The sequence below is a fragment of the Bombina bombina genome, chromosome 1, assembly GCF_027579735.1.
Source record: "Bombina bombina isolate aBomBom1 chromosome 1, aBomBom1.pri, whole genome shotgun sequence".
Taxonomy (NCBI): Eukaryota; Metazoa; Chordata; class Amphibia; order Anura; family Bombinatoridae; genus Bombina; species Bombina bombina.
The window spans coordinates 1,156,355,426-1,156,382,744 of NC_069499.1; the positions used below are offsets into that span (position 1 = coordinate 1,156,355,426).

A 27,319-nucleotide genomic window follows, 5' to 3' on the forward strand; every position below is an offset into this window, starting at 1 on the left:
TCATTTAAAAATTCATCTGAAAAAAAGAGAAGTTTTAAAAGACTTTTATGTATACTAGAAGGAGAAATAACAGACATAGCCTTCTTAATGGATTTAAAAAATAAAATCTCTTATGTTATCAGGAACACTCTGAAAATTAGATGTTGACGGACAGCAACAGGTAATGTAACAGTACTAAAGGAAATTTTATCTGCATTAATAAGTTTGACATGACATGCAATACAAATAACAGCTGGAGAAACAGATACCAAAAGTTTATAGCAGACTTAGCTTGGTAGCTCCAGCACTGTGCAGTGATTTTCCTGTAGTATCTTCTGACTCAGTTGCAACGTGGAACATCTTGCAATATGTAAAAGAAAAAAACAACATATAAAGCAAAATTGATCAAATTCCTTAAATGACAGTTTCAGGAATGGGAAAAAAATGCCAGTGAACAAGCTTCTAGCAACCAGAAGCAATAAATAATGAGACTTAAATAATGTGGAGACAAAAATGACGCCCATATTTTTTAGCGCCAAAAAAGACGCCCACATTATTTGGCGCCTAAATGCTTTTGGCGCCAAAAATGACGCCACATCCGGAACGCCGACATCTTTGACGCAAAATAACGTCAAAAAATGACGCAACTTCCGGCGACACGTATGACGCCGGAAACGGAAAAGAATTTTTGCGCCAAAAAAGTCCGCGCCAAGAATGACGCAATAAAATGAAGCATTTTCAGCCCCCGCGAGCCTAACAGCCCACAGGGAAAAAAGTCAAATTTTTGAGGTAAGAAAAAATATGATAATTCAATGCATAATCCCAAATATGAAACTGACTGTCTGGAAATAAGGAAAGTTGAACATTCTGAGTCAAGGCAAATAAATGTTTGAATACATATATTTAGAACTTTATAAATAAAGTGCCCAACCATAGCTTAGAGTGTCACAGAAAATAAGACTTACTTACCCCAGGACACTCATCTACATGTTTGTAGAAAGCCAAACCAGTACTGAAACGAGAATCAGTAGAGGAAATGGTAAATATAAGAGTATATCGTCGATCTGAAAAGGGAGGTAAGAGATGAATCTCTACGACCGATAACAGAGAACCTTATGAAATAGACCCCGTAGAAGGAGATCACTGCATTCAATAGGCAATACTCTCTTCACATCCCTCTGACATTCACTGCACGCTGAGAGGAAAACCGGGCTCCAACTTGCTGCGGAGCGCATATCAACGTAGAATCTAGCACAAACTTACTTCACCACCTCCCTTGGAGGCAAAGTTTGTAAAACTGATTTGTGGGTGTGGTGAGGGGTGTATTTATAGGCATTTTAAGGTTTGGGAAACTTTGCCCCTCCTGGTAGGAATGTATATCCCATACGTCACTAGCTCATGGACTCTTGTTAATTACATGAAAGAAATAAGGGATTGCAGTGATGCCTCAATATTGAGGCATCACTACAATCCCTTGTAAGCAGCTGGAAGCGATCATGATCGCTTCCAGCGCTTCTAACAACAGAGGACGTACCAGGTACGTCAATTGTCATTAAGGGAATGTTTTTCCATGACGTACCTGGTAAGTCCTCTGTCATTAAGGGGTTAAAAGGTTAATACGTGGACCACACCAGTCAGAGACATTAGACTTTGCACTTAATATATCTAATACTTCAGTGAGACAAGAAACCTTTGCTAAGCTGCTTAATTGGCTGATTCTTATAATAGTGTTGACTCAGATTGAACTGTATATGTGCTATAATGTTAGATAATCAGATTTTGCTGATGTCACAAAACTTATAACAGTGCAATAGTTCAAAACATAATGTGTACAGAAGTGTCGTGGAGCATATGAAAGCTGGTCAATAAGATATGCCCATTCAAACACATCTACTACTTTCTGGGGCTTAGGAGAATACTAATGTCAATTAGCATAACATAAGGAGGAGAATGTTATAATGCAGTGCCGTCTATATATAAATAGCTTAAGTTAAATGAGCTTGTAAAAGGTGACCGGCTCAAACATAAATCACAGTGTGAAACTGACTAGCCGACTCCTCTCTGGGGATACAAGTTACGCAGAAGATCAAAACAGCTTGTGCTCCCACACTCATGCAGTTTATTACACGCTGACAGTGAACAGAACACCCATAATTGAAGCTGTCTTCTCAGAGTCTGCATGCTGGAATGTTGTGTCTCTGGTGGAGCGGGACCAGCAAAAGGGGGAGGGTCATAGATGCTATAATCCCTGAAAAGATTTGTCAGATACAGGTAAAGTTGAACTGGCAGGCAATATTCCATAGAGAAAATAGCAGTCTCATGTTGTTTACTGAAAATGTCATGCATTTCAATAGGTGCTGTAGGCATACCTTCCCGTTCTGTGTCACAAGCAACTCTAAAGATCTTCAGATTACATGCAGACTGTACAGATTCAATTTCTACACAATGGCTTGTAGGCTTGCTAGAGGGGATGTCGGCAGAAGTGTAGGAAACATTTATGACTTTGCTCTGTGTCCTCTCCGTGTCAGACAGGTCTGAAACTTGAAACTGCGCCATCAACTGCTGCATTGCCGCTTCCAATCTGTCAAAGGCAGGCAATAGCTGCGCAGCAAGAGCAGGGACCAGAGAATGCACAAAATCACCGGTCTCTGAAGCCATTATTTGCCCCTAGGTATATTTTCTCGTATGTGGTTCCAAGCTTAGGGTTAAAGGGTTCTGTGGTGAGGTCCGCTTTACTATTACAATTCAAAGAGCAGTTTTCTATTACAGGGGGAATCCCTGTTTAACCAGTAAATGTGCCTTCCGGGGTAGAAGTGGTAACTTGTCTTCTGTCTGCTGTGATTCCCGGACAACACGAGTGTCAAGGGAGATGCAGATGGCTTAGGATGTTAGCTGCAAAATAGTTATTCAAGGAGGTTTTCCATGGAGCCATGAAAACTTGCAGCCATCTTAGGGAGCCGCCCCCCCTTTATTACTTTTAATACATAAATACTGCTTGCCAAATATGAAATTGTTAAGAGTTGAATGTCCCTTTAAGGGGATTTGTAGAATATTTCTCATATGGGAGCTTATTAGCCTAAAACTGTTTAACTGTTGCCTAGCAACAACTATTGCTAGGTAACAGTTAAACTGTTTAGGCCATTAAGCTGTTATGTGAGAAATATTATACAAAACCACTTAAAGGGGCATTCAAACTCTAAGAAGCAATTTCATATTTGACAGAGCATTATTTACTAGTTATTTAACACATTTGAGGAACCAAACATGATAGCAATGCATCTGAAGTTAATATGGTAGTTATCTGTATTTTTATAGGACCCAATAAGGTCCCAATTAGATTAAACGACTGAAGCCTGCTAATGTCCCAAAAAAAGTTATGTTATGGTGTTTGAAGTGCAAGAAAATTGAAAATGTATATATGGCTCACATGCTGAAAAAAATCAATGGGATCACACTAAAAGGCCAATCAGATTATAGTATTAATAGTTACACCAGTGTATTGAGCATATTGCATGCAATAGAAACTTACCAGTATTCAGGTCTGTGAAAAGTCCATGGCAGCAAATTTCAAAATCCTTTAGGAGCTGGTTGGGAAAAAGTGATTAAGATATGTAAAAACCACAGTGTAAAAGACTTAAAATCAAACCCACACTAAAGAGTCAGGTAAATAAATTATTCCTATTTTTGCCTGGAATCAGCATCTGTGTTTGTAGTTGCAAAAACAAAGTCTTTTTTTCAATCTCTAATGCTGGAGGGCTTCTAACAGCAGTGCGCCCTATTTTATTCTCTTACAAAAAGGGTCTCATGATATACTTCTCTGTCTAGAGCAGTGAACATTTTCTGACATAAAAAAATGGACACGGAAGTGTATTTGCTTGGGCTGCTATGGAAAGCCACCAGTGTGAACTAAAGGTGTATTCTAAATGCAATACAGGTACAAATCACCAAATCAGGAATTCCAAAATCGAAACTTTTAAATTAACATTTTAAAAAAAAAATTTTTTTCAGAAGTAACTATTTTCCCTGCCTATAAGTCTTTTCTGTCTGTGTTTTTGGTTTGATTTGTGTGTTTTAAAATGCAAATAATAGTCTATATTTATTTAATACAACAAATATTACCTTTCTGATTACAGTACTGTACTATCTTTCTGAGGGTACTATTTCTACAAAAGTATTAATAATGATATAAACTACCTTTGCATGTATAATGATATGCAATACTGTCTAAATGATATAAGATATTGTTTACACTTGATTCCATCCCCTATCCAAACTGTTCCATTTTAAAGATGTATATATTCCAAAAGCCAAACTACTCCAAAATCCAAATATTTTCCCAAGCAGTTTGGATAAAGGGTTTTCTATCTGTAATTTCATGCACCACAGAACCTAGATAACTGTGGGCTTAACCCGCACAAAGGAGTTATACACAGAGATAACATCCTGAGTGAGCCAATTAGGAGTAGCAGTTGCACAATCCACCTGTGGTGTCTTGCATGGGGAATAAAAGGGACAGTCTAGTCAAAATTAAACTTTCATGATTCAGATAGAACATGCAATTTTAAACAACTGTCAAATTTACGTTTATCATCAAATCTGCTTTATTCTCTTGGTATACTTTGTTGAAAGCTAAACCTAGGTACGCTTATATGCTAATTTCTAAGCCCTTGAAGGTCGCCTCTTTTCAGTGCATTTTGACAGTTTTTCACAGCTAGACAGCGCTAGTTCATGTGTGCCATATAGATAACATGCTCACTCCTGAGGATTTATCTAAGAGTCAGCACTGATTTACTAAAATGCAAGTCTGTCAAATGAACTGAGATAAGGGGGCAGTCATCAGAGGCTTAGCTACAAGGTAATGACAGAGGTAAAAACAAAACAAATTTATGCTTACCTGATAAATTTATTTCCGGATATGGTGAGTCCACATCTTGAGTAATTACTGTTGGGAATATCACTCCTGGCCAGCAGGAGGAGGCAAAGAGCACCACAGTTAAACTGTTAAGTATCACTCCCTTACCCACAACCCCCAGTCATTTGACCGAAGGGAAATAGAGAAAAAAGAGCAACACAAGGTGTAGAGGTGCCTGAGGTTATAGTCAAAAGAATTACTGTCTTAAAATAAAGGGTGGGGCCGTGGACTCACCATATCCGGAAATAAATAAATTTAACAGGTAAGCATAAATTTAGTTTTTCTTTCCTAAGATATGGTGAGTCAACGGCTTGAGTAATTACTGTTGGGAACCAATACCCAAGCTAGAGGACACGGATAAATAGGGAGGGACAAGGCAGGCAGTCCTAAACAGAAGGCACCACCGCTTGAAGAACCTTTCTCCCAAAAAAAGCGTCAGCTGAGGCAAAAATATAAAATTTGGAAAAAATATGTAGAGAAGACCAAGTTGCAGCCTTGCAAATTTGTTCCACAGAAGCTTCATTTTTGAAAGCCCAAGAAAAGGAAACAGCTCTTGTGGAATAAGCTGTAATTCTCTCAGGAGGCTGCTGCCCAGCAGTCTCATAAGCCAAACGAATTATACTTCGTAACCAAAAAGAAAGTAGTAGCAGTAGCTTTCTGACCTTTACATTTCCCACAGAAACAGACAAAGAGGGCAGAGGACTGGCGAAAATCCTTAGTCACCTGTAAGTAGAATTTAAGAGCACGTACAACATCCAAATTGTGTAACAAACATTTTTTGGAAGAAGGATTAAGACACAGAGAGAGAACTACAATTTCCTGGTTGATATTTCTATTAGAAACAACCTTAGGAAGGAAGCCTAACTTAGTACGAAGAATCGCCATATCAGCATGAAAAGTAAGATAAGGGGAATCACACTGCAGAGCTGAGAGTTCCGAGACTCTTCGAGCAGAAGAGATAGAAACAAGAAACAAAACCTTCCAAAATAAAAACTTAATGTCTACGGAATGGAACGGCTCAAACGGAGCCAGCAGTAAAGCTTTAAGAACAAGGTTAAGGCTCCAAGGAGGAGCAACAGACTTAAAGACAGGCCTGATTTTGACCAAGGCCTGACTAAAAGATTGCACATCTGCCAAACGTTTATGTAGTAAAACTGATAAAGCAGAAATCTGACCCTTCAGGGTACTGACTGACAATCCCTTCTCCAGGGCTTCCTGAAGAAAAAACATAATTTATGTAAGAACTTACCTGATAAATTCATTTCTTTCATATTAGCAAGAGTCCATGAGCTAGTGACGTATGGGATATACATTCCTACCAGGAGGGGCAAAGTTTCCCAAACCTTAAAATGCCTATAAATACACCCCTCACCACACCCACAATTCAGTTTAACGAATAGCCAAGAAGTGGGGTGATAAGAAAGGAGTGAAAGCATCAAAAAAATAAGGAATTGGAATAATTGTGCTTTATACAAAAAAATCATAACCACCACAAAAAAGGGTGGGCCTCATGGACTCTTGCCAATATGAAAGAAATGAATTTATCAGGTAAGTTCTTACATAAATTATGTTTTCTTTCATGTAATTAGCAAGAGTCCATGAGCTAGTGACGTATGGGATAATAAATACCCAAGATGTGGAACTTCCACGCAAGAGTCACTAGAGAGGGAGGGATAAAAATAAAGACAGCCAATTCCGCTGAAATATGAATCCACTACCCAAATCAAAAAAAGTTTCAAGTTTTATAATGAAAAAAACTGAAATTATAAGCAGAAGAATCAAACTGAGACAGCTGCCTGAAGTACCATTCTACCAAAACTGCTTCTAAAGAAGAGAAAACATCAAAATGGTAGAACATAGTAAAAGTATGCAAAGAAGACCAAGTCATTGCTTTGCAAATCTGATCAACAGAAGCTTCATTCTTTAAAAAGCCCAGGAAGTAGAAACTTACCTAGTAGAATGAGCCGTAATCCTCCAAGGCGGGAATCCACCCGACTCCAAATAAGCATGATGAATCAAAAGTTTAAGCAAGATGCCAAATAAATGGCAGAAGCTTTTTGACCTTCCTAAAACCAGAAAAGATAAAAAATAGACTAGAAGTCTATCTGAAATCTGAATAGCTTCAACATAGAAAGTAAGAATCTCACCAAAGTCGTCTTAGGAAAAGAATAATTCCTCCCTAATGTTTGTTAGAATTTACAACTTTAGGTAAGAATTGAAATGAGGACAGCAAAAACCACCTTTTCCTGATGAAAAAAATCAGAAAAAAGAGATTCACAAGAAAGAACAGATAATTCAAAAGCTGTTCTAGCTGAAGAGATGTCCAAAAAGAACAATACTTTCCATGAAAGCAATTAATGTCCAGAGCAAGCATATGCTCAAATAGAAGAGCCTGAAAAACCTTCAGAACCCAAATAAGACTCCAAGGAGGAGAAATTGGCTTAATGACAGGTTTGATACGAATCAAAACCTGCAAAAAATGATGAATATCAGGAAGTAACACTGCCTTATCCTGATGAAAAATCAGAAAAAGATATTCACAAAAAAGAGCAGATTACACAAAAATTCTTCTAGCAGAAGAAATAACCAAAAGGAACAATACTTTTCCAAGAAAGTAATTTAATGTTCAGAAAATGCATAGTTTCAAAACGGAGGAGCCTGTAAAGCCCTCAGCACCAAATTGAGACTCCAAAGAGGAGAGATTGAATTAATGACAGGCTTGATACGGACCAAAGCCTGAACAAAACAATGAATATCAGGATGATTAGCAATCTTTCTGTGAAAAAAGAACAGAAAGAGTAGAGATTTGTCCTAACAAGAACTGCAGACAAAACCATATCCAAACCAACCTGAAAAAAATAATAAAATTCTATGAATTTTAAAAGAATGCCAAGAAAAGTAGGTCTTCCAGACTCAATAAGAAATCTTTCTAGAGACAGATTTACGAGCCTGAAACCAAGCGTTCAATCTCCGTGCCTTCAAATTTAATGATTTGAGATCCTGATGGAAAAAATGGGCCTTGAGAAAGAAGGTCTGGTTTAAACGGAAGTGTTCAAGGTTGGCAACTGGCCATCCGAATGAAATCCGCATACCAAAACCTGAGAGGCCATGCTGGAGCCACCAGCATAACAAACAAATACTCCATAAGAATTTTGGAAATCACTTTGGAAGAAGAACTAGAGGCGGAAAGAAATAGGCAAAAAGATAATTTCCAAAGAAATGTCAATGCATACACTACTTCCGCCTGAGGATCCCCGGACCTGAATAGGCCCCTGGGAAGTTCTTTATTCAGGTGAGATGCCAACAGATCTATTTCTAGAAATGCTCACATCTGAAAAATTTAAAAACATATCTTGGTATGAGAGACCATTCTCCCGGATGTAAAGCTTGATTAACAGAGATAATCCGCTTCCCAAATATCTATACCTGGGAAAAAACCCACAGAATTTAGATAGGAGCTGGATTTAGCCTAAGCTAATATCCGAGACACTTCTGTCACAGCCTAAGGACTGATAGTCCTACCCTGATGATTGACATAGACCATAGTTGTGATATTGTCTGAAAAACAATAAACGTCTCTTCCTCAAAAAGAAACTAACTGAAAAACTCTGAGAAAACACGGAGTTCTAAAATATCAAATGGTAATCTCGCCTCCTGAGATTTCCAAACCCCTTGTGCTGACAGAGATCCTCAGACAGCCTCCCAACCAAAAAGACTCACATCTGTAGAGATCATGGTCCAGGTTGAAAGAAACGAAGAGACCTGTAGAACTAAATGATGGTGATCTTAACCACCAAATCAAGAGAGATAAATATTAGGATTTGAAGATTTAAAATGCGAAATCCTAGAATCCCTGCACCATAATTCAGCATAAAAGACTGGAAAGGTTCTTTCTATTGAAAATGAGCAAATGGAATTGAATCCAATGCTGTGGCCATAAGACCTAAAACTTCTATGCATATATAGCAACTGAAGGAAATAATAGAGACTAAAGGTACCGACAGACGGAACCCAATAAAATTGTCCCTTGTCTGATAGAGACAAAGACAGTGACACAAACTATCTGGAAACCCAAAAAAGGTGACCCTTGTGAGAGGAATCAAGAGCTTTTGAAAAAAAAAGATCCTCTAACTATGTCCTGAAGAACAAAGTGAATCATATGAGATTCCGCATCCTCAGAAAATAATTGAATGAATACAGAAAAAATATGCATTTATTGTATCTAAAGAAAACAAATAATGCTATCACTGACCAAAAAAAGGCAGAATAGTTTGAATAAAAACTCCAAAACCCAGTTCCTAAAAATGGAACTGGAAGAAATACCCCAGAAGATTCCAGGTCTGAGCAGCGCTTGAACCCCACGGGTGACCAGCCATACTTCAACAGTACCCAAAATAAATAGGACCGAAACACACTTAAAGAAAGTGTTAGCCTTACTGGAATAAAATCAAAGAAATTTGGACCGAATAGAACCAAATAAATTTCAAAAAAGTCTTAACCTGCCCCTTGCCAGCCAAGCTGGAATACGGCACATACATCGCAATTTAAGGGAGCTGATTTTGAACGGAAACATTTTCCAATTAAAAACATGTTACTTGGGAAAGAATTCAGGAATTCATTCCATAATAAGAACAACCAAACTGGTATAAGCTTAAAGTTTTAGTCTAAGAACTCAATCTTGAAGCCCAGAGTAACAGTTAAGAATTGAATCCAATTATAAAACAAATAATTGATTATCTTAGAACAAAAGAAATATGGATTTTTAGAAATCACAAAATTCTTCTAGCTCAAACAGCTAAAGACATAGATTAAACCTCATTTGCGAAAATATTCAATAAAATGAAGACACAAATGAAATTATTAGCATGATAGTCCAGTTAAAGGACCAGACAATACAGTGGACTTGCATAATCAATAAATGCAAAACAACAAGACAAATGCAACAGCACCTAGTCTAGTAAATTTTGTCCCTTTAACAATGCTAAAATAAATCATAATCTGATACTTGAACTTAAAGTAAACAGAAAAAATGAAGCAATTGCAACATCCAAATAAATCATAGGTTCAAGAAAAGTACCTGAAACTAAATAATTTTCCATAAATAAGATACAACCATCTAAAGGAAAATAAATACTATTTTGCTATAGAAACAATAGCATAATTAGTAGGAGTAGAGATAGCCCCAATAAATTGGAGAACCCTCCAAATTGAATTAAACTGCCGACAAAGAGTATAGTTTAAAACCTTTGAAGAAGGAATAAAAGAAAATTCTCAGCCTATTCTATTCCCTAGTATAAGGAATTGGAAAAAACCCTCTGAAAACACAGAAGAATAAATAAGCAGAAATAGTGTTAGCTAGTCTTGAAAAAGAACTAGTTACCTTAATGTCCAAAATAATCAACACCTTTTCAACAAAGAACAAATGTACTTTAATAAAAAAGTAGATTTGTTAGTGTCAATATCTGATGAAGAAAATTCTGAATGAGAAAAAACATCATCAGAGAAGGATAAATCAGTATGTTGTTGGTCATTTGAAACTTCAATAATTAAAAAAAGTTGAAAAAGACCTAAAAATTTTATTAGAAGGCACAAAGTCAGACAAAGCCTTTAAAATAGAATCAGAAAAATATTTCTTAAAAATCTTCTAAATATTTCTTGTACATAAGATGTAAAAAGAATGGCAATATATAAAGCATAAATACTAATGGATTCTGCATGTAAAAGTTTATCATGATAACCTATTACAAACCATAGCTAAAGATAAACATTCATAACATTTAAAATAAATGAACTTAGCTTTGGTAGGACTGAACTCAGTCAAGCGTTTTTCCAGAAGTAGCTTCTGATCCAGGGTCAATCTGAGACATCTTGCAATATGTAATAGAAAAAACAACATATAAAGCAAAATCTATCAAATTCCTTAAATGACAGTTTCAGGAATGGGAAAAAATGCCAATGAACAAGCTTCTAGCAAACAGAAGCAAATAAACAATGAGACTTAAATAATGTGGAGACAATAATGACGCCCATATTTTTTAGCGCCAAAAAAGACGCCCACATTATTAGGCGCCTAAATGCTATTGGCGTAAAGAATGATGCCACATCCGGCGACGCCGACATTTTTGGCGCAAAACGTCAAAAAAATTACACAATCACAAACAACTTCTGGAGACAAGTACGACGCCGGAAATGACAAAGAAATTTTTTGCGCCAAGAATGACGCAATAAAAAGAAGCATTTTCAGCCCCCGCGAGCCTAACAGCCCACAGGAAAAAGTCAAATTTAAGGTAAGAAAATTTTTTATTATTCAAATGCATTATCCCAAATAATGAAACTGACTGTCTGAAATAAGGAATATTGAACATCCTGAATCAAGGCAAATAAATGTTTAAACACATATATTTAGAACTTTATATAAAAGTGCCCAACCATAGCTTAGAGTGTCACAGAAAATAAGACTTTCTTACCCCAGGACACTCATCTACATGTAGTAGAAAGCCAAACCAGTACTGAAACGAGAATCAGTAGAGGTAATGGTATATATAAGAGTATATCGTCGATCTGAAAAGGGAGGTAAGAAATGAATCTCTACGACCGATAACAGAGAACCTATGAAATAGACCCCGTAGAAGGAGATCATTGAATTCAAATAGGCAATACTCTCTTCACATCCCTCTGACATTCACTGCACTCTGAGAGGAAAACCGGGCTCCAGCCTGCTGCGAAGCGCATATCAACGTAGAATCTAGCACAAACTTACTTCACCACCTCCATGGGAGGCAAAGTTTGTAAAACTGAATTGTGGGTGTGGTGAGGGGTGTATTTATAGGCATTTTAAGGTTTGGGAAACTTTGCCCCTCCTGGTAGGAATGTATATCCCATACGTCACTAGCTCATGGACTCTTGCTAATTACATGAAAGAAACAAATTATGCTTACCTGATAATTTCCTTTTCTTCCATGGGAAAGAGTCCATAGCCACATTCATTACTTATGGGAAATAAGAACCTGGCCACCAGGAGGAGGCAAAGACCCACCAGCCAAAGGCATAAATACTCCTCCCACTTCCCCTATCCCCCAGTCATTCAGCCGAGGAACAGTGGAACAAGCATCAAGGTGAAAGGGTGCTAGAAGATAATAAACAACGCCTCAAAAAAACAAAACAAAACAAAAAAACAAGAAAAAAAACCTAAAAAACCTGCGGGCTCTTTCCCACGGAAAAAAGGAAATTATCAGGTAAGCATAATTTATGTTTTTCTTCCTAATGGGAAAGAGTCCACAGCCGCATTCATTACTTATGGGAAATTTATACCCAAGCCAAAGAGGACACAGAATGCCAAAACCGGAGGGTAAGAGGCGGACCAATAAAGGCACCAACCTAAAAACAGATTCCCAAGAAAACAAAGTCCCAGTTCATCCGAAACAGGGATCAACAAACATTTTGAAAAAAGCGGTCCCAGAAACACAAATCTACCAACAGTCCAAAGAAGCTAGATAGAACCACGAGTGGGCCCAACCAAGAGCAACCACCTCAAGGACAGCATCTGTCAGGGGCAACAACCCCGCTGCAGCCCCTCAACCAAGTGAGGGACCCGACTAAAAATTCTAAGAGGGAAGAGACAAGACAGAAGAAAAGGAACAACGTCCAGGGTAACAAAGAGACAACCTGGAGCCACTCAGTAGGCTACACCCGAACAGACTATATGAAAAGTCAAGAAAGGACCAGAGAGAAACAAACGAATATCAAGGACCAACAAACGCAAAAACAGCGAGACAGTGTGGACACGCGTTGCCATTTAAACGAGGAAGTGAAGGAAAAACCCCCACCCCAGTGAGCAGGGGAAAACAGACCAAGTCCCACACCCCAGACCACAAGAGACTGAGGAAGCCTCACAAGCAAGGAAAAATTTCCATAGCTGGAGAAAAACTCAGGAGAGAGACAGGAAAAGGATGACAAAAACTAGTGGCGCAAAAATAAGCAGAGCCCCCATCTGAAAACGGATATGAAACATCCCGCTCCTGCGCAACTGAAACTGCGCAGAACACTACACCACTATAGGCCGCAGAGCAGCGGAACATCCTTCCTGATTAACCCTTCTGAACAAAGAGATCCCAACTCCCCCAGAGGGATCAGAAAAACACCTCACAAGGGACCCTAAAGTGCATGCTAGCGTTCAAGGAGCAACAGTTGCCCTGGAGACAACAACCTTCTGCAAGCTTGGTAGCAAAGCTAACCTTAGGCCAAAATAGCTGACCAACAGAAACCCCACCCCTACACAAAAGGAAGGGAAGGACCACCAGGCACGCTTGAGCAAAGCGACCAGACCCCGGGAAAACCCCAGAGACCCGAGGACACAATCCCTAAGGGCAAGCCCACAGGTATCAGATATAAAATATCAAGTAATCGCAGCTGAGTACAAACTCAAGAACTGCAGCTTGCTAGACAGACACGCTAACCACTAGGCCACCTAGGCTCAATAGCTTGCCAGCAAACAAGGTAAAATAACTGCAGCTGTTTCCCAACAGCAAACCTTCAGCTTACTAGGCAGCAAAGCTAATCCAAAAGAGACAAAAGTCCCTCAGAAAAACGCGAGACAGGAAGCACGTGTACCCACCCAGGGCACCCAACCAATTTACAAATGATTGTACAGGCACAGAATGCCCAAAGTGTTGAGTGACCAGCGCAAATCCTAGGACAGAAAGAAATACAAACCTCCCAGAACCCAACAAAAGGGTCAAGACTGAGAGCAACCGCTCAAGCCCCCTTAACACAAGAAGCAAGGTGACCAACAAGCCCAACCCATGCGTCGTGACAAAGTCTGCAGAAGGCAGAGACAAACGGGAAAAAGAGGTCAAAACGAGCTAGAGCTAGTCCTAGACACGAAAGAGGAATAAGAAAAGGGAACCCCTTAACAAAAAGGCCCTGAGCCCATCCTCCACAAAGGTATCTATCTGAAAATACCCCAGACTCCCTAAAAGGGAGACAATAGGACCCATCCTGACCCAACCCCAAATCCCAGGGGCATAACAGGGACATACAGATAGGATAAAGAGCTAGACTGATAGAACTGTAGACTCTTCCCCGAGACCCACGCCAGAATCATAAAGGAGGAAACCAGACTTCCATAAGTCAGCGCCCAAGGCGACACACCCCAAGCCGGAGCAGCTGGCAGGCTATCTCAATGAGGAAAAAGAACCTTGATACAAAATCCAAGGAGGACACAAGAGATACTGCGAAAAACATCCGCAGCATGAGTCCATAATGGAAAAAAATCCTAATCTGTAGCCCCGAGGCACAGGGCTCCAAGAACTGAGCCCACCACAGGCCCAACCTCCCAAGGGGAGATAAAGACAACCAGGGCACCAGTGACAACACCGGAGAAGTCAATCCAAAATCCCATCAGAGCCTAAAAAGCTCCCAGGGGCGGAGGAAAGGGAAAGTAACAGGTCACACACAAAACTCCGGAATAAATCCGGGAACTTCCATAGAAGAACTTAAATAAAGCCATCCCAGAATTCCCATAGGGAAAACAGAAAACATAATTTATGTAAGAACTTACCTGATAAATTCATTTCTTTCATATTAGCAAGAGTCCATGAGCTAGTGACGTATGGGATATACATTCCTACCAGGACGGGCAAAGTTTCCCAAACCTCAAAATGCCTATAAATACACTACTCACCACACCCACAAATCCGTTTAACGCATAGCCAAGAAGTGGGGTGATAAGACAAAAGTGCGAAAGCATAAAAATAAGAGATTGGAATAATTGTGCTTTATACAAAAAAATCATTACCACCACAAAAAAAAGGGTGGGCCTCATGGACTCTTGCTAATATGAAAGAAATGAATTTATCAGGTAAGTTCTTACATAAATTATGTTTTCTTTCATGTAATTAGCAAGAGTCCATGAGCTAGTGACGTATGGGATAATGAATACCCAAGATGTGGATCTTCCACGCAAGAGTCACTAGAGAGGGAGGGATAAAATAAAGACAGCCAATTCCGCTGAAAATAATCCACACCCAAAATAAAGTTTAAATCTTATAATGAAAAAAACTGAAATTATAAGTAGAAGAATCAAACTGAAACAGCTGCCTGAAGTACTTTTCTACCAAAAACTGCTTCAGAAGAAGAAAACACATCAAAATGGTAGAATTTAGTAAAAGTATGCAAAGAAGACCAAGTTGCTGCTTTGCAAATCTGATCAACCGAAGCTTCATTCCTAAACGCCCAGGAAGTAGAAACTGACCTAATAGAATGAGCTATAATCCTTTGAGGCGGAGTTTTACCCGACTCAACATAAGCATGATGAATTAAAGATTTCAACCAAGATGCCAAAGAAATGGCAGAGGCCTTCTGACCTTTCCTAGAACCGGAAAAGATAACAAAAAGACTAGAAGTCTTTCGGAAATTTTTTGTAGCTTCAACATAATATTTCAAAGCTCTAACTACATCCAAAGAATGCAAAGATCTCTCCTTAGAATTCTTAGGATTAGGACACAATGAAGGAACCACAATTCCTCTACTAATGTTGTTAGAATTTACAACCTTAGGTAAAAATTTAAAAGAAGTTCGCAACACCGCCTTATCCTGATGAAAAATCAGAAAAGGAGACTCACAAGAAAGAGCAGATAATTCAGAAACTCTTCTAGCAGAAGAGATGGCCAAAAGAAACAAAACTTTCCAAGAAAGTAGTTTAATGTCCAGTGAATGCATAGGTTCAAAAGGAGGAGCCTGAAGAGCCCCCAGAACCAAATTCAAACTCCAGGCTTTATACGAACCAAAGCTTGTACAAAATAATGAATATCAGGAAGATTAGCAATCTTTCTGTGAAAAAGAACAGAAAGAGCAGAAATTTGTCCTTTCAAGGAACTTGCAGACAAACCTTTATCCAAACCACCCTGAAGAAACTGTAAAATTCTCGGAATTCTAAAAGAATGCCAGGAAAAATGATGAGAAAGACACCAAGAAATGTAAGCCTTCCAGACTCAATAATATATCTTCCTAGATACAGATTTACGAGCCTGTAATATAGTATTAATCACAGAGTCAGAGAAACCTCTTTGACTAAGAATCAAGCGTTCAATCTCCATACCTTCAAATTTAAGGATTTGAGATCCTGATGGAAAAAAGGACCTTGCGACAGAAGGTCTGGTCTTAACGGAAGAGTCCACGGTTGGCAAGAGGCCATCCGGACAAGATCCGCATACCAAAACCTGTGAGGAAATGCTGGAGCCACCAGCAGAACAAACGAGCATTCCTTCAGAATCTTGGAAATTACTCTTGGAAGAAGAACTAGAGGCGGAAAGATATAGGCAGGATGATACTTCCAAGGAAGTGACAATGCATCCACTGCTTCCGCCTGAGGATCCCTGGATCTGGACAGATACCTGGGAAGTTTCTTGTTTAGATGAGAAGCCATCAGATCTATTTCTGGAAGTCCCCACATTTGAACAATCTGAAGAAAAACCTCTGGGTGAAGAGACCATTCGCCCGGATGTAAAGTTTGGCGACTGAGATAATCCGCTTCCCAATTGTCTATACCTGGGATATGAACCGCAGAAATTAGACAGGAGCTGGATTCCGCCCAAACCAGTATTCGAGATACTTCTTTCATAGCCAGAGGACTGTGAGTCCCTCCTTGATGATTGATATATGCCACAGTTGTGACATTGTCTGTCTGAAAACAAATGAACGATTCTCTCTTTAGAAGAGGCCATGACTGAAGAGCTCTGAAAATTGCACGGAGTTCCAAAATACTGATTGGTAATCTCACCTCCTGAGATTCCCAAACCCCTTGTGCTGTCAGAGACCCCCAAACAGCTCCCCAACCTGTCAGACTTGCATCTGTTGAAATCACAGTCCAGGTCGAAAGAACAAAAGAAGCCCCCTGAACTAAACGATGGTGATCTGTCCACCACGTCAGAGAGTGTCGTACAATCGGTTTTAAAGATATCAATTGAGATATCTTTGTGTAATCCCTGTACCACTGGTTCAGCATACAAAGCTGAAGAGGTCGCATGTGAAAACGAGCAAAGGGGATCGCGTCCGATGCAGCAGTCATAAGACCTAGAATTTCCATGCATAAGGCTACCGAAGGGAATGATAGAGACTGAAGGTTTCGACAAGCTGAAACCAATTTCAGACGTCTTTTCTCTGTCAGCGACAGAGTCATGGACACTGAATCTATCTGGAAACCTAAAAAGGTTACCCTTGTCTGAGGAATCAACGAACTCTTTGGTAAATTGATCCTCCAACCATGATCTCGAAGAAACGATACAAGTTGATTCGTATGAGATTCTGCTAAAAGGGAAGACTGAGCAAGTACCAAGATATCGTCCAAATAAGGAAATACCACAATACCCTGTTCTCTGATTACAGACAGAAGGGCACCGAGAACCTTTGTAAAAATCCTTGGAGCTGTTGCTAGGCCAAACGGCAGAGCCAACAACTGTTAATGCTTGTCTAGGAAAGAAAATCTCAGAAACTGATAGTGATCTGGATGAATCGGAATATGCAGATATGCATCCTGTAAATCTATTGTGGACACATAATGCTCTTGCTGAACAAAAGGCAGGATAGTCCTTATAGTTATCATTTTGAATGTTGGTATCCTTACATAATGATTCAATATTTTTAAATCCAGAACTGGTCTGAAGGAATTCTCCTTCTTTGGTACAATGAAGAGATTTGAGTAAAACCCCAGCCCCTGTTCTAGAACTGGAACTGGTAAAATTACTCCAGCCAACTCTAGATCTGAAACACATTTCAGAAATGCTTGAGCCTTCGCTGGATTTACTGGGACACGGGAAAGAAAACATCTTCTTGCAGGAGGCCTTATCTTGAAGCCAATTCTGTACCCTTCTGAAACAATGTTCTGAATCCAAAGAATGTGAATGGAATTGATCCAAATTTCTTTGAAAAATCGTAATCTGCCCCCTACCAGCTGGGCTGGAACGAGGGCCGCACCTTCATGTGGACTTGGGAGCTGGCTTTGGTTTTCTAAAAGATTTGGATTTATTCCAGACTGGAGATGGTTTCCAAACTGATACTGCTCCTGAGGGTGAAGGATCAGGCTTTTGTTCCTTATTGTGATGAAAGGAACGAAAACGATTATTAGACCTAAATTTACCTTTAGATTTTTTATCCTGTGGTAAAAAAGTTCCTTTTCCTCCAGTAACATTTGAGATAATAGAATCCAACTGTGAACCAAATAATTTATTACCCTGGAAAGAAAGGGAAAGCAAAGTTGACTTAGAAGACATATCAGCATTCCAAGTTTTAAGCCATAAAGCTCTTCTAGCTAAAATAGCTAGAGACATATACCTGACAACAACCCTAATGATATCAAAGATGGCATCGCAAATAAAATTATTAGCATGTTGAAGAAGATTAACACTGCTATGAGAATTATGATCTGTTACTTGTTGTGCTAAAGCTTCTAACCAAAAAGTTGAAGCTGCAGCAACATCCGCTAAAGATATAGCAGGTCTAAGAAGATTACCTGAACATAAGTAAGCTTTCCTTAGAAAAGATTCAATTTTCCTATCTAAAGGATCTTTAAAGGAAGTACTATCTGCCGTAGGAATAGTAGCACGGTTAGCAAGAGTAGAGATAGCCCCATCAACTTTAGGGATTTTGTCCCAAAACTCTGTCAGATAGCACAGGATATAATTGCTTAAAACGTTTAGAAGGAGTAAATGAATTACCCAAATTATTCCATTCCCTGGAGATTACTTCAGAAATAGCATCAGGGACAGGAAAAACTTCTGGAATAACTACAGGAGATTTAAAAACCTTATTTAAACGTTTAGATTTAGTATCAAGAGGACCAGAATCCTCTATTTCTAATGCAATTAAGACCTCTTTAAGTAAAGAACGAATAAATTCCATTTTGAACAAATATGAAGATTTATCAGCATCAACCTCTGAAACAGAATCCTCTGAACCAGAGGAATCATTATCAGAATCAGAATGATGATGTTCATTTAAAAATTCATCTGAAAAATGAGAAGTTTTAAAAGACCTTTTACGTTTACTAGAAGGAGGAATAACAGACATAGCCTTATTAATGGATTTAGAAACAAAATCTCTTATGTTAACAGGAACACTCTGAGCATTAGATGTTGATGGAACAGCAACAGGTAATGTAACAGTACTAAAGGAAATATTATCTGCATTAACAAGTTTGTCATGACATTCATTACAAACAACAGCTGGAGGAACAGATACCACAAGTTTACAGGAAATACACTTAACTTTGGTAGATCCAGTACCAGGCAGCGATTTTCCAGAAGTATCTTCTGACTCAGGGTCAATCTGGGACATCTTGCAATATGTAATAGAAAAAACAACATATAAAGCAAAATTGATCAAATTCCTTAAATGACAGTTTCAGGAATGGGAAAAAAATGCCAGTGAACAAGCTTCTAGCAACCAGAAGCAATAAACAATGAGACTTAAATAATGTGGAGACAATAGTGACGCCCATAATTTTTAGCGCCAAAAAAGACGCCCACATTATTTGGCGCCTAAATGCTTTTGGCTCCAAAAATGACGCCACATCCGGTAACGCCGACACTTTTGGCGGAAAAAAACGTCAAAAAATGACGCAACTTCCGGTGACAAGTATGACGCCGGAAACAAAGAAAAAATTTTTTTTGCGCCAAAAAAGTCCGCGCCAAGAGTGACGCAATAAAATGAAGCATTTTCAGCCCACAGGGAAAAAAGTCAAATTTTAAGGTAAGAAAAAAATTGATTTATTCATATGTATTATCCCAAATATGAAACTGACTGTCTGAAATAAGGAACGTTGAACATCCTGAATCAAGGCAAATAAATGTTTAAACACATATATTTAGAACTTTATATAAAAGTGCCCAACCATAGCTTAGAGTGTCACAAAAATAAGACTTACTTACCCCAGGACACTCATGAAGTAGAAAGCCAAACCAGTACTGAAACGAGAATCATTAGAGGTAATGGTATATATAAGAGTATATCGTCGATCTGAAAAGGGAGGTAAGAGATAAATCTCTACGACCGATAACAGAGAACCTATGAAATAGACCCCGTAGAAGGAGATCATTGAATTCAAATAGGCAATACTCTCCTCACATCCCTCTGACATTCAATGCACGCTGAGAGGAAAACCGGGCTCCAACCTGCTGCGGAGCGCATATCAACGTAGAATCTAGCACAAACTTACTTCACCACCTCCATAGGAGGCAAAGTTTGTAAAACTGATTTGTGGGTGTGGTGAGGGGTGTATTTATAGGCATTTTGAGGTTTGGGAAACTTTGCCCCTCCTGGTAGGAATGTATATCCCATACGTCACTAGCTCATGGACTCTTGCTAATTACATGAAAGAAATAAAAATAATCTGTGCCGGATAAAAGAAAAACAAGGGCGCCCGCAGGCATCCGCCCAGAAGGAACTATGTCTCTGCAGGACTTGCCAAACGGAAACCGAAACCTCCAGAAAAAAAGACTGGGAAAACTCACAGTAGACCGCCCGGGGAGAGACACATCCCCACTAGATATCGAAGAACCTTGCGATAACTGAGAAGTCCTCGAACCATAAAGGAAAGGATCCCCCAATAAGTCAAAAAGTCGTAATAGGACACGCAGCTGCACAATCCTATAACGAAAAGAACAACAAGGGGGAACAAACACCCCCTGGGGGAATATTATAGTGCCGTTCAAGGTCTGAACACCTCGATTAGGCAGGCAGACACACAACTGCAAGGAAACTTCAGGGTCCTGGAAGCGAATCAGCGCCATAAAAATATTAAATCGAAAATGTCCTGCCATCTCCAGGGGAAACAATCCACCCTGCGCGGAGGGGACATTAACATCGGGCCAACCTAAAAAGTAAAAGGAGTATGCGATTGGGAAGGCGCCTTCTGAGGAGCAGAGCCCCCAGAGGCTGATGGCTCCGAAGGCCCAGGGTCCCCCGAACCCGAGGGACCCGGTAAACTATCCAGGAACAAAAGAAAAGATTGGCAGACTTGCGATAACAGGGCCATATTACGGTCCTAATTCGAGGATGACTCAGAATTACAATCCTCATCCGAGGATGATTCAGAATCGGATAAAAAAATAGTCCCGGCATTGGAATCCTCCATGGCTTAAGACTGCACAAGAAAAACAGAGATTGGGGAAAAAAGGAACGACTGGCACCTGACACCCACAATGGCTGGGGGCACTCACCACCTCCTATGACCAGACCTCAGCGGAGCAGACTCTTTCCTCCATCGCCACTCAGTCAGGAAAGCGTAAAAACGGGCCCGGCCACCAGATGCCCCGCAAAATCCCAAAAAGCATGCCACTAAAGGGTCGGCAAAACTAGGACCACATAAAAAGTTAAGCAAGTCTGAATAAAATAGGCATAACCCGAAGGTATAGTTCTAGGCAGTGTAAGCCACAACCGAAAGAACAAGCCAATATGTGCCACATAGGCATATGTCTCGACCGCAGAGCTCCTATGCACATACACAAGCAGGTTAAATCCCATAAGAAACATGATAAACAAAAAGCCCTTCCCAGTTCACTAATCCACCCTAAGGAGGAATTATTCCATGATTCCCAGATCGGAGCAGAAGGTGCCTCAGCGAGGCCCATACTTAACTGTCATATTAATCACATTACAGATAACGGAATAAAATGAAAAGATCTTACTATAATTTACAACGTGGAACAGGAACACGGCCCTTCAAGTGTGACGAATAGGACTTGAGAGAAGACAGCATGTAGCGAAACGAATTTGGGCAATGCCAAGTGCTGGAACGGAGATGTGAATATGAGTCGGGATGGTGACGCAGGGGAAGCTCCCACTGCATCTCCGGACTCTCACTTTCGCCCAGGCCCTCCACGAGAGACTGACAGGGCTACTTAAAACTCCCGTCCCATGTCAAAGGGTAGCACCCTCCATAAGAGACATATGAAAAAGAAATAAAAGTAAAATAATTTTAAAAGAAAACTTCTGACACATCTCTGTCACCCTCCTGGGATGAAAGGCAAAGAATGACTGGGGGATAGGGTAAGTGGGAGGAGTATTTATGCCTTTGGCTGGTGGGTCTTTGCCTCCTCCCGGTGGTCAGGTTCTTATTTCCCATAAGTAATGAATGCGGCTGTGGACTCTTTCCCATTAGGAAGAAAAGATACAATTCTAGGAATTCTAATTCTACTCCAAGAGTAGCCCTTGAATTCACACCAATAAATATATTTACACCATATCTTATGGTAAATCTTTCTAGTAACAGGCTTGCAAACCTGAATCATGGTCTCAATGACCGACTCAGAAAAACCACGCTTAAACAGAATTAAGTGTTCAATCTACAAGTCAGCTTCAGAGAAACGAGATTTGGATGAAGGAAGGGACCCTGAATAAGGAAGTCCTTCCTCAGAGGTAGTCTCCAAGGTGGGAGAGATAACATCTCCACTAGGTCTGCAAACCAGATCCTGCGAGGCCACGCAGGGGCTATTAGAATCACCAACGCCCCCGCCTGTTTGATACGAGCAATGACTTGTGGAAGGAGAGCAAACGGAGGAAACAGGTATGCCAACCTGAAAACCCAAGGAACCGCAGATTATCTATCAGAACGGCCTGCGGATCTCTTGACCTTGAACCGTACCTTGGAGGCTTGGCGCTATGACGGGAGGCCATCAGATCTAACTCTGGCACCCCCCATTTGAGGACAAAGCTGGAAATCTTCATCAATAGAGAATCTATTATGGTCCCTAAGTACACTACTCTTGTAGCAGGGGAAATGGAGCTTTTTCCAGATTCACATTCCATCCGTGGGAACGAAGAACAGACAACAATATCTCTGTGTGAAATTTTGCTTGATGAAAAGATGGCACCTGAACCAATATGTTGTCCAGGTAGGGTGCCACAGCAATTCCATGAGAACGGATCACTGCCAAAAGAGCCCCCAGAAGCTTTGAAAACATTCTGGGAGCCGTGGCTAAACCAAATGGAAGGGGCACGTACTGGAAATGTTTGTCCAGAAAGGCAAATCTCAGGAATCTGTGATGGAATAGGAACATGAAGATAAGCATCCTTTAGGGCTTAAGACAACTGAGGCCAAGCCATAAGAGTATAGAAAATTGCTGTCAACTCCAAGATATTTATGGGTAGAGCAGACTCCTCCCGAGTCCATTTACCCTGTGCCTTTGAGTAACAGACTGCTCCCCAGCCTAGCAGACTGGCGTCCGTGGTTACAATCACCCAAGATCTCCGAAAGCATGTGCACTGAGACAGATGCTCCTGAGAGAACCACCATGGGAGAGAGTCTCTTGTCAACTGATCTAGAACTATCCTCTGAGACAGATCTGAATGATTTCCATTCCATAACTGCAGAGCTCTCAGATGGAATTGAGCAAAGGGAATGATGTCCATGGAAGTGACCATCAGACCAATTACCTCCATACATTGAGCAACTGGTGGCCGAACAGTAGACTGAAGAGAGAGGCAAGAAGAAAGAATTTTGGAATTTCTGACCTCTGTCAGAAAAATCTTCATAGATAGGGAATCTATAATGGCCCCTAAGAAATCCACCCTTGTAGCTGGAACAAGAAAACTCTTTTCCAGATTCACTTTCCAACCGTGGGAACATAGAAAAGACAACAAGATCTCTGTATGAGAGTTTGCTTGTTGAAAAGATGGTGCCTGAACCAATAAGTCGTCCAGGTAGGGTGCAACTGCAATTCCTTGAGACCTGATCACTGCCAAAAGAGCCCCCAGAATCTTTGAGAAAATACTGGGAACTGTGGCAAGGCCAAACGGAAGAGCCACAAACTGAAAGTGTTTGTACAGAAAAGCAAATCTCAGGAATTGGTGATGATGCCTGTGGATGGGAACATAAAGATACGCATCCTTTAAATCTATGGTTGTCATGGACTGACCCTCTTGTACTAAAGGAAGAATGGAGCGTATAGTCGCCATCTTGAAGGATGGAACTTTGAGAAACTTGTTTAGACACCAAGTGTAGAATAGGACGGAAAGTTCCCTCTTTTTTGGGAACCACAAATAGGTTGGAGTAGAACCCGAGACCCTGTTCCTGCACTGGAACTATCACTCCCAGGGAAGAAAGATGTTGTATACATTTCAAGAAAGCCACTCTCTTTATCTGGTCTGCAGATAATCTTGAGAGAAGGAATCTGCCTCTGGGAGGAAAAGTCTTGAATTCCAATTTGTAACCCTGGGATACTATGTCCACAGTCCAGGGATCTGGGATATCTAGTATCCAGGCTTGAGAGAACTGAGAAAGTCTGCCCCCACTTGATCCGATCCCAGATCGGGGCCAATCCTGCATGCTGATTTGGAATCAGTTGCGGGTTTCTTTGATTGTTCCCCTTGTTCCAAGACTGATTGGGTTTCCAAGAAGAATTGGATTGTTACTGTTTGGAAGAAGAAGGGGAAGGCTTTCCTCTGAAGTTACGAAAGGAAAGAAAATTATTATGACGTCCTTTAGGCCTATTCTTTTATCTTCAGGTAGAAAAGACCCTTTTCCATCCGTAAAATCAGAGATAATTTCTGCTAAACCGGGTCCAAACAAGGTTTTGCCCTTGTAAGGAATCGCCAGAAGCTTGACTTTAGAGGAAACGTCCGCAGACCAGGATTTCAACCATAACGCCCCCTGTGGGCTAGGACAGCGAAACTAGAAGTTTTAGCTCCTAGTCTAACAACCTGTAAAATGGCATCTGCAATAAAGGAATTGGCCAATTTAAGAGCTTTAATAATCCTATCTTGAATTTCATCCAAGGAAGTCTCTACTTGAAGAGAATCAGACAAGGCGACGAACCAATTAGATGCCGCACTAGTCACGGTGGCAATACACATAGCAGGTTGCCATTGGAGACCTTGATGAACATATATCTTTTTCAAATAAGCCTCCAGCTTCTTGTCCATCGGATCCTTAAAAGAGCAGCTATCCTCAATAGGAATAGTGGTTCTCTTAGCCAGAGTGGAAATGGCTCCTTTAACTTTGGCTACAGTATACCAAGGGTCTTTAATGGAGTCCTTGACAGGAAACATTTTCTTAAAAATGGGAGATGGGGAAAAAGAAACCCCTGGTTTCTCCCATTCCTGTGAGATATTCTCCCTAGCACGTTCCGGCACAGAAAAACCTCCGAAGTGGAAGGTTCATCAAAGAAACTTAAGTTTACTAGATTTCTTATGAATGACAACAACAGGGGTTATCAGAGTCATCTAAAGTAGCTAAAACCTCCTTTAACAATACAATAAGGTGTTCAGGCTTAAATCTGAAGGATACCACCTCAGTCTCTGAAGAAGGAATTATACTGTCCGAATCTGAGATTTCACCCTCAGAAAGTCCCGATGTATCTTCCTCATCAGACTTATGAGAAAGGGCAACTTGGGCACCTTACCTGGCAGCTAATGCCTAAAGATACCAGGGCAGCAATTTCTGCTTTTAAATAAACTCCACTAGGAGGTATAGAGGAACCGCAGGGCACTGCATGTGACGCTATTGAGGCTTGGGACATAGCAGGAGAAAGCCGAGGTATTATTTTAACAGCATCATCCTGAGAGACATTAGGCTCAAAAAATTTACCTTTATTTTGCAAGGTTTTCTCGACACATGAACAAAATTGAATAGGAGCTGCAATTTGTGCATGTAAACATAATAAGCATGAATTCATGAGAGCAGGTTCTTGCTCCATATCAGACATGTTGTGAAACAGTAAATAAACTTGTACAGATAAGTTTAAAAGATTTTTAATATTTAATTAAAATGAGCCAAAAAATATACTTAAAAAACATTTAATAAACATCAAATAAACTTCTAAAATACCCCTTAGGCAACCCCACACCTCAATTATTAAGGTGCCTTACCAATACCAATTAAGACCGGATCACCCAGAAATGGAGAAAAAAAAAAAAATTCTTCAGAAACGTTATGAATTAAAGCCGGTTGTGACCGCAACTGCCGTTATGTTGTCTGACTTTCAAATTACTGCTGCGACACAAAGAGGCACTAAAAATAGCTTCATGGTACACTGAGTACCAGAAATAACCGTTTTTTCAAACATGACAGTTTAAAATGTTGCATCGTTTTATTTTAAAGCAAAGGTGAAATGAATAAGCTGCTAAAATAGAAAATTCAACCTTACTTTCAGTTTAAACTTGTATTGTTTTATCAAGTAAATATGTGTCAGAAAATAAAGCCTAATGAAAACATTTTACCCTTTATTTTTAAAAGAGTTTAAATGTTAGTCTCCCACATGCTACAGTGCCTGCTTCATGCCCCAGTGTACCCATACAACATTATTATCTATGTCCCAATAAAAAAGCAGTGTCTTTTAATTTGTTAAGTGCATGGTCTCCCCAACTGGAAGAAAAAGCAATTACCTGCTCTGCTGTCCAGCATGTAGACAGTTACAAGGTATGAGAAGACACAGTTCTTCAGAGAGACCTTTGAAAAAGAAAGAACAGAGTAGCCAACTCTGGCTTTCTAAACTAGGGCAGCAATTGTTAGGAAAACGCAGTAAGTACCTCTTTACAAGTTCCAAACTGCTTTAAAGCCACCACTACTCGACTGCAATACTGGAATGACGTGGAATACGGCTATACCCCAAAAATTGCTTGTAGATTAAACAAAAAATTTTCTTCAGACACCTAAACTTCACCTCCTCCATGCACCGAAGGCAAAGAGAATGACTGGGGGTTCTGGGTAAGGGAAACGATACTTAGCAGTTTAACTGTGGTGCTCTTTGTCTCCTCCTGCTGGCCAGGAGTGATATTCCCAACAGTAATTACTGAAGCCGTGGACTCACCATATCTTAGGAAAGAAATATATTAATATAACTGTTGGTTGTGCAAAACTTGGGAATGGGTAATAAAGGGGTTATCTATCTTTTAAACAATAAAAATTCTGGAGTAGACTGTCCCTTTAACCTATGTCTTTAAACCCTTTGCATGGGTTACACATAATCATCTACTGTCAGTAATGTAAAGATTATGGCCTAGATTTAGAGTTTGGCGTTAGCAGTCAAAAGCAGTGTTAAGGGGTTCTTCTAACGCTGCTTTTTTAACGCCCGCTGGTATTTAGAGTCAGGCAGGAAATGGTCTTTCCGCAACTCCAGGCTACCGCAGATCCCCTTACGTCAATTGCGTATCCTATCTTTTCAATGGGATTTGCCTAACGCTGGTATTTGGAGTCTTGGAAGAAGTGAGCGGTAGAGCCTCTACCGTCAAGACTCCTACCGCCAAAAAAAGTCAGTAGTTAAGAGCTTTATGGGCTAACGCCAGAACATAAAGCTCTTAACTACTGTGCTACAAAGTACACTAACACCCCTAAACCGAGGCCCCCCCACATCGCGAACCCTCTAATAAAAATGTTTAACCCCTAATCTGCCGACCGGACACCGCCGCCACCTACATTATAGCTATGAACCCCTA

At 40.1% G+C, this 27,319-nt stretch overlaps 1 protein-coding gene across 1 annotated transcript in view; it reads right to left on the reverse strand.

Moving 5' to 3' along the window:
* Window positions 1-27,319, reverse strand: part of BRCA1 (BRCA1 DNA repair associated) — a 1,073,265-nt gene that overhangs the window by 108,029 nt on the left and 937,917 nt on the right. The window contains exon 18 of the mRNA XM_053699586.1: window positions 3,509-3,563. Coding sequence (XP_053555561.1) covers window positions 3,509-3,563 — 55 coding nt within the window. The remainder of the gene's footprint in view (window positions 1-3,508; window positions 3,564-27,319) is intronic.